The sequence below is a fragment of the Drosophila sechellia genome, chromosome 3L (assembly GCF_004382195.2).
Source record: "Drosophila sechellia strain sech25 chromosome 3L, ASM438219v1, whole genome shotgun sequence".
Taxonomy (NCBI): Eukaryota; Metazoa; Arthropoda; class Insecta; order Diptera; family Drosophilidae; genus Drosophila; species Drosophila sechellia.
The window spans coordinates 22,898,485-22,914,524 of NC_045951.1; the positions used below are offsets into that span (position 1 = coordinate 22,898,485).

Genomic DNA, 16,040 nt, shown 5'->3' on the forward strand with positions numbered 1-16,040 from the left:
TCTAGCTCAATAGGAATGGTGACGTTGGCCATAATTGGCCTATCGTGCAACGAGCCGCAAGGGTGAAGGAGGGATGGAGAGCGACGACTTTAATGATTTAAATCAAATTAGTAAGTAAACTACCTATCTTGTCCCTAACAAATTGTGAGTCTGTGCTGTCCTTGGTTGCATAGGAATTAGATCATGCGTATTGGGGTTCATTGGTCTTCTAAATGTTAGCATATCTGCTGTTAACTTTGAACGCGCCATGTCTATCGTAGCGACTGCTGTCTAAGGTGTGGGCAGACGGCCACGAGACACAGACCCACAGACGGGACGATTACCGATATTAGCGATCTTCCACATCATCAGCAGAAGTCCAAATACAATTACACCAGAGCATACCCGGCCATTCAGCTTGTATTCTGATCGAAATAAAAATACTTGCTCTTCCAAGCCGCAACAATAGCTATTTTTGCATAGGAAAAATATGACTGTTGATGATAGGCTTATTTATTAGCTATTTTCAATAAATGAAACCACGATTCGGAATGAATGTACATATTTTATTATACCCGTTACTCGTAAAGTAAAAAGGTATACTAGATTCGTTAAAAAGTATGTAACAGGCAGAATGAAACTTTTCCGTAGATATAAAGGATATATATCCGTCTGTCCGTATGAACGACGACATTCCAGGAACTGTAATAGCATGTTGAAAATCAGCATACAGATTCTAGAGTCATATACGCACACAAGTTTGTTGACCCATTTTGCCAAGCCCACAAACCTCCCAAAATTGCTACGCCCAAATTTTTGAACTTTTTTTTTGCAATTTATTCATTATTATTAGTCTTGTAAATGGCTATGGAATTGCCAAAAAAAAACTTTTTGCTACGCCCACTCTAACGCCCTAAAACGGGCCAAAATTGCCACGTCCACATTTTTAAAATATTTTTGGATTTTTTTTTATTACCTAATTAATTTAATTATTTAATTCTATCGATTGGCAAAAAAAAACTTTTTGTTATGTTCACTCTTACGCCCTAATTTTTAAATCTTTTCTCAATTTATTCCCCAATATCTATCGATATCCCAGATAATATGCATGGTTTCTGAAAGAGAATGTCAAAATCGACTGAATTACAGAACGTACATCAGAACGCTGAGCCAAAAGTGCAAGCACAACCGACGAAGAGAGAGAGAGAGAGCGCATGACTGACGAGCTTAGTTGATCCCGCAGCATCACCCCATATATCAGGAGCGTAGAAGCGCTTGATCCGATCCATTAAATTGGACGATGACGTCCTAAAGTCCTCTCACGAGTTGCAAACAAAAAAAAAATAATATAGATGTCGGGTGGAGGAGGCCAAAGAAGGAAAAACAAACAAACGAAAACAACTAAACAAGCCAAATTAGAAATCTAATAGTTGCTTTGGTTGTAAACCCCATCTGAAGATCACATACTAGAAATGACTGACTGTGTCATAGCTCCGTTCACTGCGAGGCAATCGGCAGAGCAATCCTCCGAAAGGAATGGGAGAAATATATGTGTATGTAAATATATGTATATATATATATATTCACTTATGTATATATATATATGTGTATATATATAGTAAAATTGTTGTTTTATTTTTGAGTCGAACTAATGTCCCGTCAGTTGACTAAGGGAACGCCAAGAAATAAAAAATAGTTTTTAGGAGAAATAGTTTCACGACTTTATTCTTTGGATCTCAGCTTAAGACTAAAAATCAAATGCAAATTGGATTGAGGAGAAGCCTCAGTATTTGAACAATATTTGTATTTCGGGAGAGCCTCGCTCTTGGGTTCTTGGGATTAGGTAGCCTTGAAAGAGGGCAGTCAAATCTGCTTAGGTCAGGCTTTAGGATGTTTACAAGAACGGCTGCGCTGCCAAAGATAAACGAATGCTGCGCAGCTGGGATACATTATGGAAAATTACTAGAGTGCATTACTGATTTCTTTGAAATAATAGAAGTGGCTGGTTTGGACCACCCAAATACGTCACTATATATATATATACATATACACGACTAGCCCCTGTTGCAATTAAGTGTAGTTGAATTTTTTGCATGGAACCGAATTCACTGAAACAAGAGCCTGTAAAGCATTTACCCTGATGTGCAATGATTCGTGTTGGTACACCGAATACGGAGATTGACGCCTTCAAGGCGTCTATACAACTGTCACTTTTAATGTTTACCGTGTGGTGCAAACAAACAAACTTTGTAAACGCGTCAATCAGAACGATAATATATTCCTTTTGATCCCTCTTGCCGCTTAATTTTCCCGTAATATCTATATGGATCGTGTGCCATGGAATTTCTTCTTTTGGTATGGGGTGGAGTTCGATTGGCAATTTTCCTGACGGAGGCTTAGTTAACTTACACGTAATGCAATTATCAACGAACTTACGAACATATTTGGCCATGTTCTCAAACCAGTAAAATTCGTACATTTTGTCTAAAGTCTTTTCCCACCCAAGATGTACAACTGCTTCATGGACATGGTTCACTACTGACCATCTGAATGATCCGGGGACAGCTGGCAGGCAACGAGTTTTACCGTTCCTTTGAATTTTGCGAAAAAGCATTTTCGAGCGTAATTCATAACTTTTTGCCAAGCTCTCACCCAACAACAATCGTGGAAATCTCTGAATCCTTTTGTTGTTCTGCAAGTAACCAGTTGTCCGTTATTTTGGCCAATAGAACATGTTTTTCTTCCTCACCAGTAATAACCCGAGCATTTTGGCACCAGGTCTATATTCTATGTCAAAGTCGAAGGACTGCATATATGCCCACCAACGGTGTACTCTCGGCGTTAGTTCAGTCTTGTTGCGAGTAGCTTTTAGGGAATTACAGTCTGTAAAAACAACAAATCGTCGCCCATGTAAATAGTGACGAAAGTGTCTCATGGAGTTATACACAGCTAAAGTTTCAAGCTCGTACGAATGATATCGAGATTCCGTCAAGGATGTTTGTTTGCTGTAATACTCAACTACACGACGTTTATTATCTATTTTGTGGAGTAGAATTGCTCAGTAGCCATCCATACTGGCATCTGTATGCAGTTCAATGGGATGCCGAGGATCGAAGATAACAAGGACGGGCTCATCTGTAAGCAATTTAGTGACTTTTTGACGAATTTGTTCGTGTTCAAGTTTCCATTCAAATATTTTGTTTTTGCAGGTCAGTCTATATAAGGGTTCCATGATTTCTGAAAACTTTGGCACAAACTGCCTAAAATAAGAGGCTAGGCCAATAAATTGTCTTAATTGGGTAACAGACTGCGGAGGCGGTAAAGCGACTAATGCTTTTATCTTAGATGGATTTGGTCTTATTTCGCCCTCTTTTACCACAAACCCCAGATATTCAACGCAAGATTTCAGGAATGAACATTTTCCGATATTAAAAGAAAACCCAGCCTGCGATAATATTTTCAAAACTGTCCTTAACCTTACAAAAGCTTCTTCTTTTGTTTCTGCGATAATCATTATATCGTCAATATAAACGATAACGTAAGAGTGGGCAAGCTCACCCAAAGCTTTCATAACTGCACGCTGGAACACGGATGGGGCATTCTTTAACCCGAAGGGCATAGTTAGAAATTCGAATTGGCCGTCAGGTGTCACAAAAACCGTGCGCTCAATTGAATTTGCGTGAATAGGTATCTGATGAACCCGCTGGCCATATCCAAGCAACTAAAGAAACTTGATCCACGCAACCTAGATATTTGGTCACTAATTAGTGATAAGGGATATTTCTCTGCAACTGTGTTTGTATTTAGTTCGCGGTAATCTACGCAAAGACGATCAGAACCATTTTTCTTTTTAACGAGTAAAACTGGACTGGCGAACGGTGAGCTGCTAGGACGGATGATGTTAGCTAACAGCAGCTCATTAACCTTGTTTCGGACAATTTGTTTTTCCTCTATACTAAGTCGGTACGGTCGTCTGTGTACAGTTTTTATTGGATCAATTAAGCGTACTTCTAATTCGCCAGTTGTAACACGATTTTTGGGAAAACCGTCTATAAATGAGTCACAGAATTCATTCAAAAGATTTACCAAGATTTTCCTATCCTCGCCACACAATTCGGTATTAACATTTTCAAGACTAAAACTACTACTCAAAGCAGATAGGGTTTGCACAGACCTTGTTTTACATAACTCTATTTTATCTATTGTTATAGTAGCACTAAATCCCTGACTTAAAATTTCGCGTCCAATTATAATATTATAATTAATGCAATCATTAAGAATTACGTGAAAAAGCACTTCGAGACAGTAACCACTTATTGTTACGTTTGACAAAATTCTTAATGTACTGGTAACAGTATTATTTCCGATACCCTTTAAAACTACAATGTTGTTAATTCGTGTGCCCGAGAGTTGGGTGGACACAGATTCTCTTACAAGTGAGCATTCGGCTCACTTCGGCTTGAAATAAAATGGATACGACTCACCAGATGATATCAATGTCCCAATTGGCTCGACTACGTGACACACGTTGACACGCTTCTCGTCGGCTTTAGTTTGGTTTGACAACGATTGTCTTGCAGGGCAAGCTGACGCTATATGCCCCTGGTTTCCACATCTATAGCAAGTAATTGACCCAGGTTTAGAGTCAGATAAGCGCCCAATACTCGAACTAGATCCTTGTTGATTCTTTAAGTTGTTTTTCATGGAGCGGCAGTCAGCTATCTTGTGGCCAATTTTTCCACAAAAGTGGCACTTAACATTTGGGTGTAGGCGAGCTCTTTTGCTGGTAGAATTTTCTGGAACGGGATGGTCCTTCCTCTTGCCATACGAAAACGTTCTTAGCTCGTTCTGAAACTCGTTGCGTGTTTTGACAGTAGTTGTGAACACAGTGCGTTGCAGCCTACCAACTATATTTGCAGCATGTGCCAGGGCAACAGACACTGGAATTTCTTCTGCGGTCATAGACTTCCATTTTGCCATAAGTGTTGTTATTAATCGGCTACCATACAGCGCAAGACATTCGCCGTCGTTTGGCCGCCCGTTTAATACATTAAAGACTGTTGCTGCTGGCGTCTCATTGCCTTCATACTGCTGAAGGAACATTTCTTGGAATTGGCTCCAAGTCATTCCGGCGAAACAAATTTGTGACAGCCAATTAGAAGCACTGCCCTCCAATGATTTGGTTAAGGCCATGAGCAAAGCACTGCCATCCAGAGGATTTTCTCCTACAATAAGGTCCACTGTAGAGCACCAAGTGGCTGCACTTGAACCGGCGGACTCAGGGTTGAACTTGGGTAGTACAACTACTTGTGTAGTCTGCGAGCCCCTCACGGCATTTACAATTTCCAATAGATTACGATGCTGCATTTCTAAAATTGTGGACAGGCGATCATCAGTGATGGCTTGGGGCTGAGGCGATCCCACTTCTGATGTCGGGAAATTAACTGTTTCGGGGTCCCCTGTTGCCGCGCTCCGCCCGCGAGTCGTACACTTCCTCGGTTGCGACATATTCACGCGTCTGCTTTCTCAGAGTTTTCAAACATAAGTGACCCGTGTACATTTCAACATCGCTCTATCTCGCTTGATACATGCTGGTCCGAACCCACCACAGGACAAGCATTTGTCTCACTCTAACGCATCGTCGAACCGAGGCTATGTAGAACAGAGCAAAATCCGTTAAACTCGCATAACGGAACACAGCGAACAGCGATCAAAAAGAAACGAAGACAAGAACAGCTCGATACGAATTTTATTTATTAGAGATGGAACATAGAAAATAAAAATAAGACTAATAATGATGCGACATATGTATATATATAGTAACGTAATTATGCCTTCCAGACAATTCACTTATACAAAAGACCGACCGCTGTGGTCCGCCGTATCGATTCCTCGTTAAATAAAAAAACATTTCTCGATATTGCGCATCCACTTAAGCCAAAATCAGAACCCAGCCACTAGGCAGGCACATAGCCACGTAGCACATAAGAATTCTTTTTCATATGTATGCACATAAGCATAAGCAAGAAGCAAGATCAAGTAAACAACCCACTAACCCAACACATCTAAGATTTTTTCACACCAACTGTTTCAGTCTTAAGCTGAGATCAAAAGAATAAAGTCGTGAAAACTATTTCGCCGATAATTTTTTATTTCTTAGCGTTGTCCTTAGTCAACTGACGGGACATTAGTTCGACTCAAAAATATAATATATAATATATACCTCGAGAACAAGGATATTGAAACCGAAAAGCAGAAAAGGAGTACGCTACTACTCTTTTGAGGAGTCCAGCTACAGTCAATAGTCCCTTCCTCATCGTCCATTTAAATAAGCACTTCTTACCGACACAGAACTCAACGTTTACGAGACATCTATTTAGAGACCTGACAAGGATTCGCGGATTTCTGGCTGCGACTCCGTCAACAAATACAAAGATGTACTTTCGGATCTTCAAAAGCGGAGAATGAGGACATATGCCTTAAAGATAAAATTATAGATGTGTGGGAAAGGAAAATACACTGGAAGGAATGAATAGATCAACAAGGAATAAAAAACCATGACATCAAGACCAGTTGCAGAAGCCATCTGTAAAATTGCAAATCGCTGTTTGAAGCAGAGTGCGGAATGCTTCAGGTGCGGAACGGTAGGTCACGCATTAAATGACCAATCATGTACGGCAAGAAATGTCACCTGCAATAAATGATCGAAGCCTGGACACTTCGTCAGGAAATGTCGAACTAACCTGAACAGTCTTTTCCCTATGTCCGGTAGAAGTAATCTGAAAAGGCCTCGTACGTATTTACGCCGTGTGGAGAAGGAGGCCACCAGCCCCAAAATCTAAAAAAAAGTCCATGAACACTGCTTTAAAGCTTTAAGTGAAGATGAGGAAGAGTTCATAGAATGCCGAGTGTGAGGCCGTGAAAATCGACTAATCATCGACTCGGGTTGCAAATTTAACCTAATTAGCCACAAGGACTGTTCTCAGCTTGTAAAGGGAAAAGCCACAGTCTTTAACGTAATAACCCACTCGGAAAAGCAATTCCGAGCAATTTGTATTTTCGAGGCCCCAATTTCCTTTAAGCCAGTTACAGAAGAGATTGCTTCATTTTACGTTCTTAAAAATGGTAAACAATATCTTTTGGGCCGAGTTACGTCCGACTGGGAAGAAGCATTGGCCGGATTGTAGAAATGACGCTTTTCCCGACGAAAAACTTTTAATCGATTCTGACATAAGCAACCAAGGAGACAAGTTCCGGCAGCTCTCGAGGGCAAGGTCATGGAAAAACTCAGAAGCCCTGGTCGAGACATTTTTTAACCTGTGACGGGTCCAAGCGCTTGGATATCTCCCATCGGTCCAGCGCTTTGATATGCGTCGACTTTCGACTGGCAAACAAAGCAATTCTCGTTCTGGTACCCCACGTCGGGAAGTTCATTCCATGACCAAGTCATAGGAAGCTAAGGAAGCTGCTGAAAACCGAAAACAAATTAACCTGAGGCGAAGCCGAGAGGAATGCTTTCAAAAACCTAAATAATCTGTTATACAAGGTACCCTAGCTATAATATTTCGATCAAAAGCATATAACGCGGGTGATTGTGGATGTTAGCCGGTTTCCCTCAGGGCCGTTTTATTGCATTTCAAATGATATGAACCAATGACAATTACCTTTGCTAGAAAGGCCCTTCAGAGGTGGAGAAACGCTACTCTCAAACGGAAAAGGAAAACATTTTACTATATAGATGGGCTGTCTCGACTTCGTTAACTGCCTAAGGTAGAACCAATCGATCTCAGGACGGAATACAGCATCCTACGCCTCGTGCAGAACTCTATCCCAGAACTCTAATCAGTTGCCCTGAGAACGATTGATAGAAATTTGAAATACAGATATAAATTGCCAAGACAAACAATAATTAGAAGAAATATCAACATGTTTTTCAAAAAGTCTTTGTTCCTAGAATCTGTATGCTGAATCTCAACCGTCTAGCTTTTATAGTTCCAGAGATCTCGACGGACTGACGTACATGGCTAGATCGATTCTGCTATTGATCCTAATCAAGCATATATATACGCTATATAGTCGGAACGATTCCTTTTAGCTGTTACATACCTTTCAAGGAATCTAGTATACTCTTTTACTCTACGAGTAACGGGTATAAAAACTAGCTAGAAAAGCTAATAGCTCCGGAGGGAAATATTTTTTTTTTTTTTTTATTAATATTTATTAAGTGATCACAGAGTGGAGAAATATTCTTATCAATTACCAAACACTATAAAATAAAATAAGTGGAGTAGGAACATAAATGAAGAGTTTTTACTGCTGCCCAATTGTCTTGGCGAAGCCTTGCCGTTTAAGTCTTCTCAGAGGTCGAGCGGGGATGAGACGTCTTGCAAGAAGACTGCTATGGCTCAGTAATCTGTCACTATATCGACTTGTATGTCTCCCAATTTGTGACTCAACTGTGTGAATATTGAGGTCTTTATGGAGTGTAGAGTTACGTACATACCAGGGGCAGTTGGTTATTTGTCGTAATGCGCGATTTTGTATCACCTGGATACGATTATAATTCGATTTGGCTGCAATATTAAATAATTATCGGAAATTTTTTAGGTTGGTTTGAAAATTGAAGACCCAATCAAAAATATCCAAAGAAGAGCTTGAAAAATTTGTACAAGTCTGGCGGTAATTATGAAATAATTATTTGGTAAGTTTTTAAAATGGTTGTTTTCGGAATTGTTTTATTTATTTTGTTTCGATTGGAGGGTATCGTCTAGTCGGCACTGTGTCCCAGCTCTTTGTCAGTTCAGTGGTATGTAGGCGTTCCGATATGCGTGCACCTGCTGTCTGAGCAAAGAGGAGATGAGAAAACTTGAACTTAGGCAATCCTATGCACATATGTTAGTTAACTGAGTTAACTGAGTTAACTGGACCGATCGTCCGCGCTTCAGCACTGGTCAAATTGCTGAGCAAGCATTTGGCCGGAAGCTCACACATAGCCGGCTAAAGCTTTGCACATTGGCAGAGGCCGCTATGAAGCCTTTTCTTTGTTAGCTTCTAAGCAGTTCGTTTTGGTTATTAATAAAGAGCACAGATCGTTCAACCGACTCCGGCAAATCTGTCGATATTGATTTTAGCTACCATAGCTATCTGAGTCTCTAGTCCAGTAGCCATAAGCCCAACCTAATCACCCTAATTCTTCACGTGATGTTAATACCCCTCCGCCACCGTGCGAGGGTTATCAGAATATCAGCAGCCAACTGGCGACATCTTTGGGACTGCAGTAAGGGACCCCCCCAGCAACACGTCTACTTACTTGATCGATTGTTATTGCTTCCAATTTAAAGTCAAGATGGCCTTCGTCGAGTAATATGGTCCGCTGGAAAAGTCTTCGTTCGATTCAGTGACCAAAACCCAATCATCGTACCGAACGATCACACAGTCTGCTTGCCCTTAGGAATTTTGTTAAAAGCAACGCTTCTAACGGGGAGACTATGTTCCTAAGGTGTTGTATTATGAAAACCAACCGTGCTCTGGCAATCGAATTCGTAAGAATTTTACGATGTCGATTTGAAATCGCAATATCGGTCTATTTTGTCTATTTGTAAATGCCTTTTTTTATATTAAATCAGATAGTTTATTCAGTGGTATATTGATGTTTATTGCACATCACCAAAAGAACATTCTGCCACTTAGTTATTTTATACAAAATTTACATCTGACCCCACCTCAGATTTGATAAACAACATTTTACAGTCGTCAAATGTCGTTAATCGTTATTGCGGAGGTTGCTCTACTGTTAGTGAAACGAAACAGGCAGGTAAAAATATGTATAACATATATAAGAAGAGGGTCAAACGTGTTGTTCGTAATTAATGGTATTTATTTTCATTACTCAAATGATCAAAGAGAGGTCAAAAAGTAATTTCGAACATCGAAATTAAAACTCTGAAAAAGATGGCCCCTCTAATGTAAGAAAAACTGCTTGAACGGGTGTTTACTGTTCACTAAACATTACGATAGCAAAACGATATCAAAAATTTTGAGAGTATCAGAGCACTTAAAAACGAAATCAAAAGATTTTGCCCAAATCAAAGAAAAAAATATTACGATTATCGGAACATGCCTGATAGAACAGGTATTAAATCTATCCATTTATTAATTTTTCTGATTTTAACGTTTTTATCAATTGCAGATTTCAATCGCTTCCAAACTGTGTTTGTTCTTGGTCTGATACGTTGTTGATGCTGATCTGTGAGAAACTCATATAAATTGCATACTTATGTAAATATTATTTCAAGACAATGTAAAATAGTAGACTTGGTTCCGCTACCTTAGCCTATTCAAAAAATAATATTATTTCTTAAATTCACCAATGTAAATAGTGGAATCTGACAGTACTTAAATGGCGGACGACTTGCATAATTATAAGCTACAATTGCAACAAGTGTGTATAATTAAATATATAAAATATATGGTTTATTGTGGTCTTGGTAAAGATTGTATATTTTTCGCTTATATTCTTTGTTCAGTCCTGTTAAAACGATAGTAGTCAGTAGTCGATGATGCGCAGCTGGAGGATGTACGGTGGCCAGTACTATATATGTACATTCAAACGAAGAAATACATACCAATTTGCTTTGGATGTCCTTTCCTAATCACTTATATACAAACATCGATGGCCATGTAAGGAGTTGGATAAAGATACCAGCTTGGTACTGGAAAATAACTCACAACTTCGTTGTCTTTTATTATAAATTTTTGGGGTAAAATTTTGAAAATATAAAATTTTAATGAAAATAAACATCAAATCTGACGACTATATACAGAGATATTCTATCCCGCTTTCTAAACATAGTTGGATAAATACTATCACTTAAAAATGTTGTCTAAACTATTCCTTGATTTCCTTGGCTCGTTCATGGCCATGGACTTGTCAATTTATTAATGTATTCCTATTCTGAAACAAACCGAACATTGGAAATTTAATTGTGCTTTTAAAAAACGTGTATATAACCGTTTATGGTAAGCCTTTACAAAAAGATTCAGCATCTGCTTAGAAAGCTTACTTCCAAATGCGTGGCCTTTCAAACATCAGCTTATTATAAAACGTTCCTTTAAAAACAATTTTTCGTATATAAATATTTAAATATTGGGTTATTGTATCTACAATTGTACATTTGAGAATATAATATATTGAAATTGTTGTACATGAAGTAAGCAATTATATATATTAATTTTTAGGTGGAGGCAGCTCTTCAAACTGATCCAGAGAATGAAGAGCTATTAAAACTCAGAAGTGATCTTGACGAAGTTATTACCCTTACTCGTGATCTGATACAAACTCAACTGGAAGAACAACATAAATCTTCATATGTGGAGCCATCATCAACCAAAAGAGCTTCGTCCAACTATTTCGACGAAATAGAAGCAGCTCTATTAGAGGCAGAAAAATTAGTTTCAGCTGCTAAGATTTGGAAAAAAGGAGACAAGTGTCAAGCTAAATGGAAGGAGGATCGTCAGTACTACGATGCAACTATTGAAGATATATCAAGTACAGGAGAAGTTAATGTAATATTTGATGCCTATCAAAATCGATCTACGACCCACGTCAACGAGTTGCGTGAACGTACTATTCGCAACGAAGTTTTTCCGTCAAACAAGTATACAATTTTTAACAGTAAGAGTCATAAGTTTCTAAAACAAATTTTACAGGCGTCACAGGCCCAATCAAAAGGAATATTTAAAAAAACGTAAACAAAAAAAGCAACAGCGCTTCAAGGACTTGGAAGAGGAACGAGAATCAGACAAGAACAAATGGCTTAATTTTAACACCAAAAACCAAAAAAAAAACGGAATGAAAGCAAGAAGTATATTTGCGTCTCCGGATAATGTAAGCGGCAGAGTAGGAGTCGGCACTTGTGGAACTGCAGGAAAGGGCATGACAGATTTTACTGTAGGTGAAAAATATAGAAAAGGTCTTTAGAATATTATTGATTATACGGCACAATAAAAATGTTCATAAAAATATTAGAAAACAATTATAATAATAATCTTTATAATGAAATATATTTTTGGGCATGCTCCGGTTTTCAAATTCGTAAGAATTTTTCGATTTGTAAAACGGGTACTTTTGTCTGCCCGAAATGAAAAGTAAATGCCGCCGCTTAAACAGCTGTTTAGTAAACATTCCGATATCAACCATATTGCGAAAACCAGAGCGCACCTAAAACGAAATCGAAAGATTTGCCCAAACCGAAACCCAAAAAAAAATTACGATTACTGAAGCATGCCTGATTAAAAAATTTTACATGAGGTTTTCTACTTTCAAACTAATATGTGGATTTTGTTCCAAATTCATATTGATAATCGTGTTATTTGAATACCTTGGTGTACGGTCTATTCTTGAATTACTGTATTTTGTCTGCATATTTTCCTAACTTGTTTTTTGTTTTCGTCTATGTTTGGAATTGAAAATTTCTCGGGTCTAGTTATTTCATTGAATCATCTTGAATCGATAGCCATACGAAATTTGGGTATGCCCGATGAATCCCGTTTCTTTTGTGCCATTGCAATTGGGTTGCAATAAGGGGATTTGCATTTTCTTATGATCTCATGTTTTATCATTTCTTTAACTTTTTTTTATACTTCTGTGTTATAAAAATAGGCATAACTATAAGGCCTTCATTGGTTCCTTTTTGTTTTTTTTGTTATTACGCCCGAGACCACAGCCACACCTCCCGAAAAATGATCGAAAGGTGCTGCCGTTTATTATACGGCTCGATTTGCGAGAGGACAGACGCGATATAGAAAAGAGTACAGAAAACGAGGAACATTTTTTTTTCGCACGGGCCACACCTCCCGCCCAACCGACCGAGGGGACCGAGGAAATGAATAATGTAAAATAACTAATAAATATTAGTGTTAGTAGGATCTAATTATGTATTAAAAAAGTTAAAATTGATTTATTAAGAGCAGCAGAGAGTCAAGATTAGAGATAATAGGATAAAGTCTATTATAGTCAGATTATAATACTCTGTAAGGGTCATGCAACTCTTAGTTAGATCTGCAATGATTTAAGATAAGGTTAAGTAAGTTTCTAGTGAGCCTACTTGGAACAGAGAAGTTAAGCCGACTAATCAAGTCGGGACTCTCAACATCCCCACGAATAAGCATACAAATAAAGACTGTTCCAAGCATAGTTCTACGGTTAGCTAGGGACGGTAAATTAATTAAAAGTAGTCTACTGGAATAAGGAGGTAATATACGGTTTGCATCCCAATTTAGGCGCCGCAAGGCAGAAAGTAAGAAGTTTTTTTGGACCGATTCAATGCGGTCCGAGTGGACTGCGTATTGTGGACTCCAAACAGGTGATCCGTACTCGAGAATCGAACGGACTAACGAAATAAATAAGATTTTAGTCAAGTAAGGGTCATCAAATTCCTTAGACCACCTTTTTATAAAATCAAGCACACCCCTGGCCTTATTGACAATAGACGAAATATGGTCAGAAAATTTTAGTTTTGGGTCCAGAAGAACACCAAGATCATCAACTCGTGTTATTCTGTCCAAAGAGCACCCACTTAGAGTGTAAGTCGTGCGTATTGGGTTGGCACGACAAAAGGTCATAACTTTACACTTGGAGCCATTTAAGTCTAATATGTTATCACGGCACCATATTTGAAATCGGTCTAGATCGGATTGTAAGTCCAAATGGCACGAAGTGTCCTTGTACTGGAGGCATAATTTAACATCGTCTGCGTACATAAGTACACGCGAATGTTTTATTATTAAGGGGAGGTCGTTAATGAATAAGGTAAAAAGAAGCGGACCAAGATGGCTCCCTTGTGGGACACCGGATGTGTCTCGGAAAATAGAAGATAAAGAATTTGTAAAGAGGACTTGTTGTGTCCTGCCATTCAGATAGAAGGTATTAGAAGGTAATGATTAACAGAGTCAAATGCTTTACTAAAGTCAGTGTAGATGACATTTGTTTGAAAATTATTTTTGAAACCCTGTATTACGAGAGAAATTAGCTCCAAGAGGTTAGTGGTTGTTGATCTGCGTTTCATAAAGCCGTGCTGGCACGGTGATATGAAAGGTGCTACAAAAGTCCTGCAAATGAGGAGGGATAACATTTTCGAAAAGTTTTCGGATAGCCGACAAATTAGAGATTCCTCTGTAATGGCTTGCATCCAGTTTGCTACCTTTTTTGTGAAGAGGAATCACAAAGGACTCCTTCCATATATGAGGGAATTGTGAAGATTCCAGAGATAAGGGAAAAAGATTCAGTAGAGGCTTGCACAAGGCTTCCGCACAGAATCTGAGCACACAGCCAGGGATTCCATCGCGACCTGGCGAATAGACCGGTTTAGCACGCTGAAGATCGTTAAGCAGTGAGCTTTCGTTTATAGTGGGGCAAAATATTAGATTCGACTTAGATACCGCATAAGAGTATGGCTGTTCGGAATGAGGTAAAGTTGAATATGTTGTTTGAAAAAACTTGGCGAATAGATCGGCTATTGCCTGATCCGATGTAACCGTAGTGTTTTCAAAAAATAGCGAGGAAGGGTAAGAACTTGTTATTCGCTTAGTGTTAACGAAATTATAAAACTATTTAAACTACCAATCGCGCTATAAATTTAACCTCGATTTGGGCACTGTGCATTCTGGACTAAATCCCGCTAAATTTTTTCCGCGCCTGTAACCTCACTTTCGGAGTTGTTGCCTTTTGGCTATTAATTCAAACAATCATCCTAGGGTCCCGGTTTAGGGGCGGTTGCGGTCCCGCTACTGCGGCTGGTCCTTCTCTACAATTCGCTGGGAAGGCGCTCCACTTCACGGCCTGGCTTAGTTATCGTCTCTCCTTCTGCCCGCCGGTGGCGGCCTCGTCGAACCGTGGGGTCAGGACAGTGATGCGGATACGTAAAAGCTGCCAAGCGATGACCCCCCTGCCTTCAATTTCAGCTGTGATAATATTTACCGCATCAAACCACAGTTCACCTTTTTCTGAAGTTTACTGACCTGTGATTGCCCCAGTCGAAACTTGGGGTCTGGCGACAAGACGGCGGCGAGATGGCTGCGCCAAACGACGATCTTTTCGGCTTAAAAAATATTTCTTTTTTTTATTGCCGGGAAACACGCAAGAAAGCAAACAGGAAACACAAGACGAGGTGTAGGCCATCGGCAGAAATCACTATCAGCTGAACCACACTTTTTTCCCGATAAGAGAATTATCCCAAACTTATCGGGTGCAGCTTAGAAGGGTTGCATCCCGTCTGGTTTATTCCAGCTACTTCATACTGCATCTGGTATGACCTTACATTGGTGTGTCACAGCTGACCGCAAGCCCACTATCGATTATTCATCGAGACTTTATTACCCACTGCTTCAGTCGCCTCTACACAGCTGAGCCGGGGAGACTTCGGTGTTGTTGGCGGGAGATGGCAGGTCGGCAGAGTATAGGGTGTACAGGAAGGGCCCAAGAACACTTCCCTGTGGAACTCCTGCGTGAATCTCTTCCAGGCTGGACCGAGCAGCACGCACTGCAACGTCGAAAGTCCGATAAGAGATGAACGATGTCAGGATGGCATAGTAGGAAGCAGGAATGAGAGCTTTCATCTTGAATAGAAGGCCCTCATGCCACACCCTGTCAAACGCTTGCTTCACGTCTAGAAAGACGCCGACCGCGTAGAGTTTGTGCTCGAAGCCATGCGTCACCTGGCTTACCAGTCGATGTATTTGTTCAGGGCAGCCGTGGGACTTTTTGAAACCAAATTGGTGTCAAGGTATGTGGTTCACTTCTTGCGGCAGTTCCATCAGGCGGGCTAAGAGTATTCTCTCAAAAATCTTGGAGAAAGTTGATAGCAGGCTGATTGGGCGATATGCATCGATCTGCGTTGACGGCTTTCCGGCTTTAGGTATCATGATGGTGCACGCTTCCATTGCCTTGGAAAGTGCCCTAGCCTTAGCATGACATTAAATATTTTTTCTAAGGCTCGGACTCCTTTGCGTAGCAGAGACTTCGCAGCACGGTTGTCGATGCCATCGTAACCAGGGGTTTTCTT

General features: G+C 39.7%; 2 protein-coding genes across 3 annotated transcripts in view; both read left to right on the top strand.

Annotated features, from left to right (window-relative positions):
• LOC116800896 (protein argonaute-3) overlaps positions 1-10,248 on the top strand; it is a 66,915-nt gene extending 56,667 nt beyond the window's left edge. Inside the window, exon 8 of the mRNA XM_032717332.1 lies at positions 10,169-10,248. Coding sequence (XP_032573223.1) covers positions 10,169-10,207 — 39 coding nt within the window. The 3' untranslated portion in view covers positions 10,208-10,248. The remainder of the gene's footprint in view (positions 1-10,168) is intronic.
• An 85-nt stretch (positions 10,249-10,333) lies between these two features.
• LOC116800898 (survival of motor neuron-related-splicing factor 30) lies at positions 10,334-12,283 on the top strand. Of its 2 annotated transcripts, none has more exons than XM_032717343.1 (3): positions 10,334-10,420; positions 11,218-11,636; positions 11,689-12,283. In XM_032717343.1, exons 1-3 carry the CDS (start codon positions 10,379-10,381, stop codon positions 11,957-11,959), a joined length of 732 nt encoding a protein of 243 aa, XP_032573234.1. In that variant the 5' UTR covers positions 10,334-10,378; the 3' UTR covers positions 11,960-12,283. The 2 variants fall into 2 exon arrangements, with proteins under 2 accessions (XP_032573234.1, XP_032573235.1); XM_032717344.1 differs by lacking the exon at positions 10,334-10,420 and adding an exon at positions 10,579-10,659.
• Positions 12,284-16,040: the final 3,757 nt, after the last annotated feature.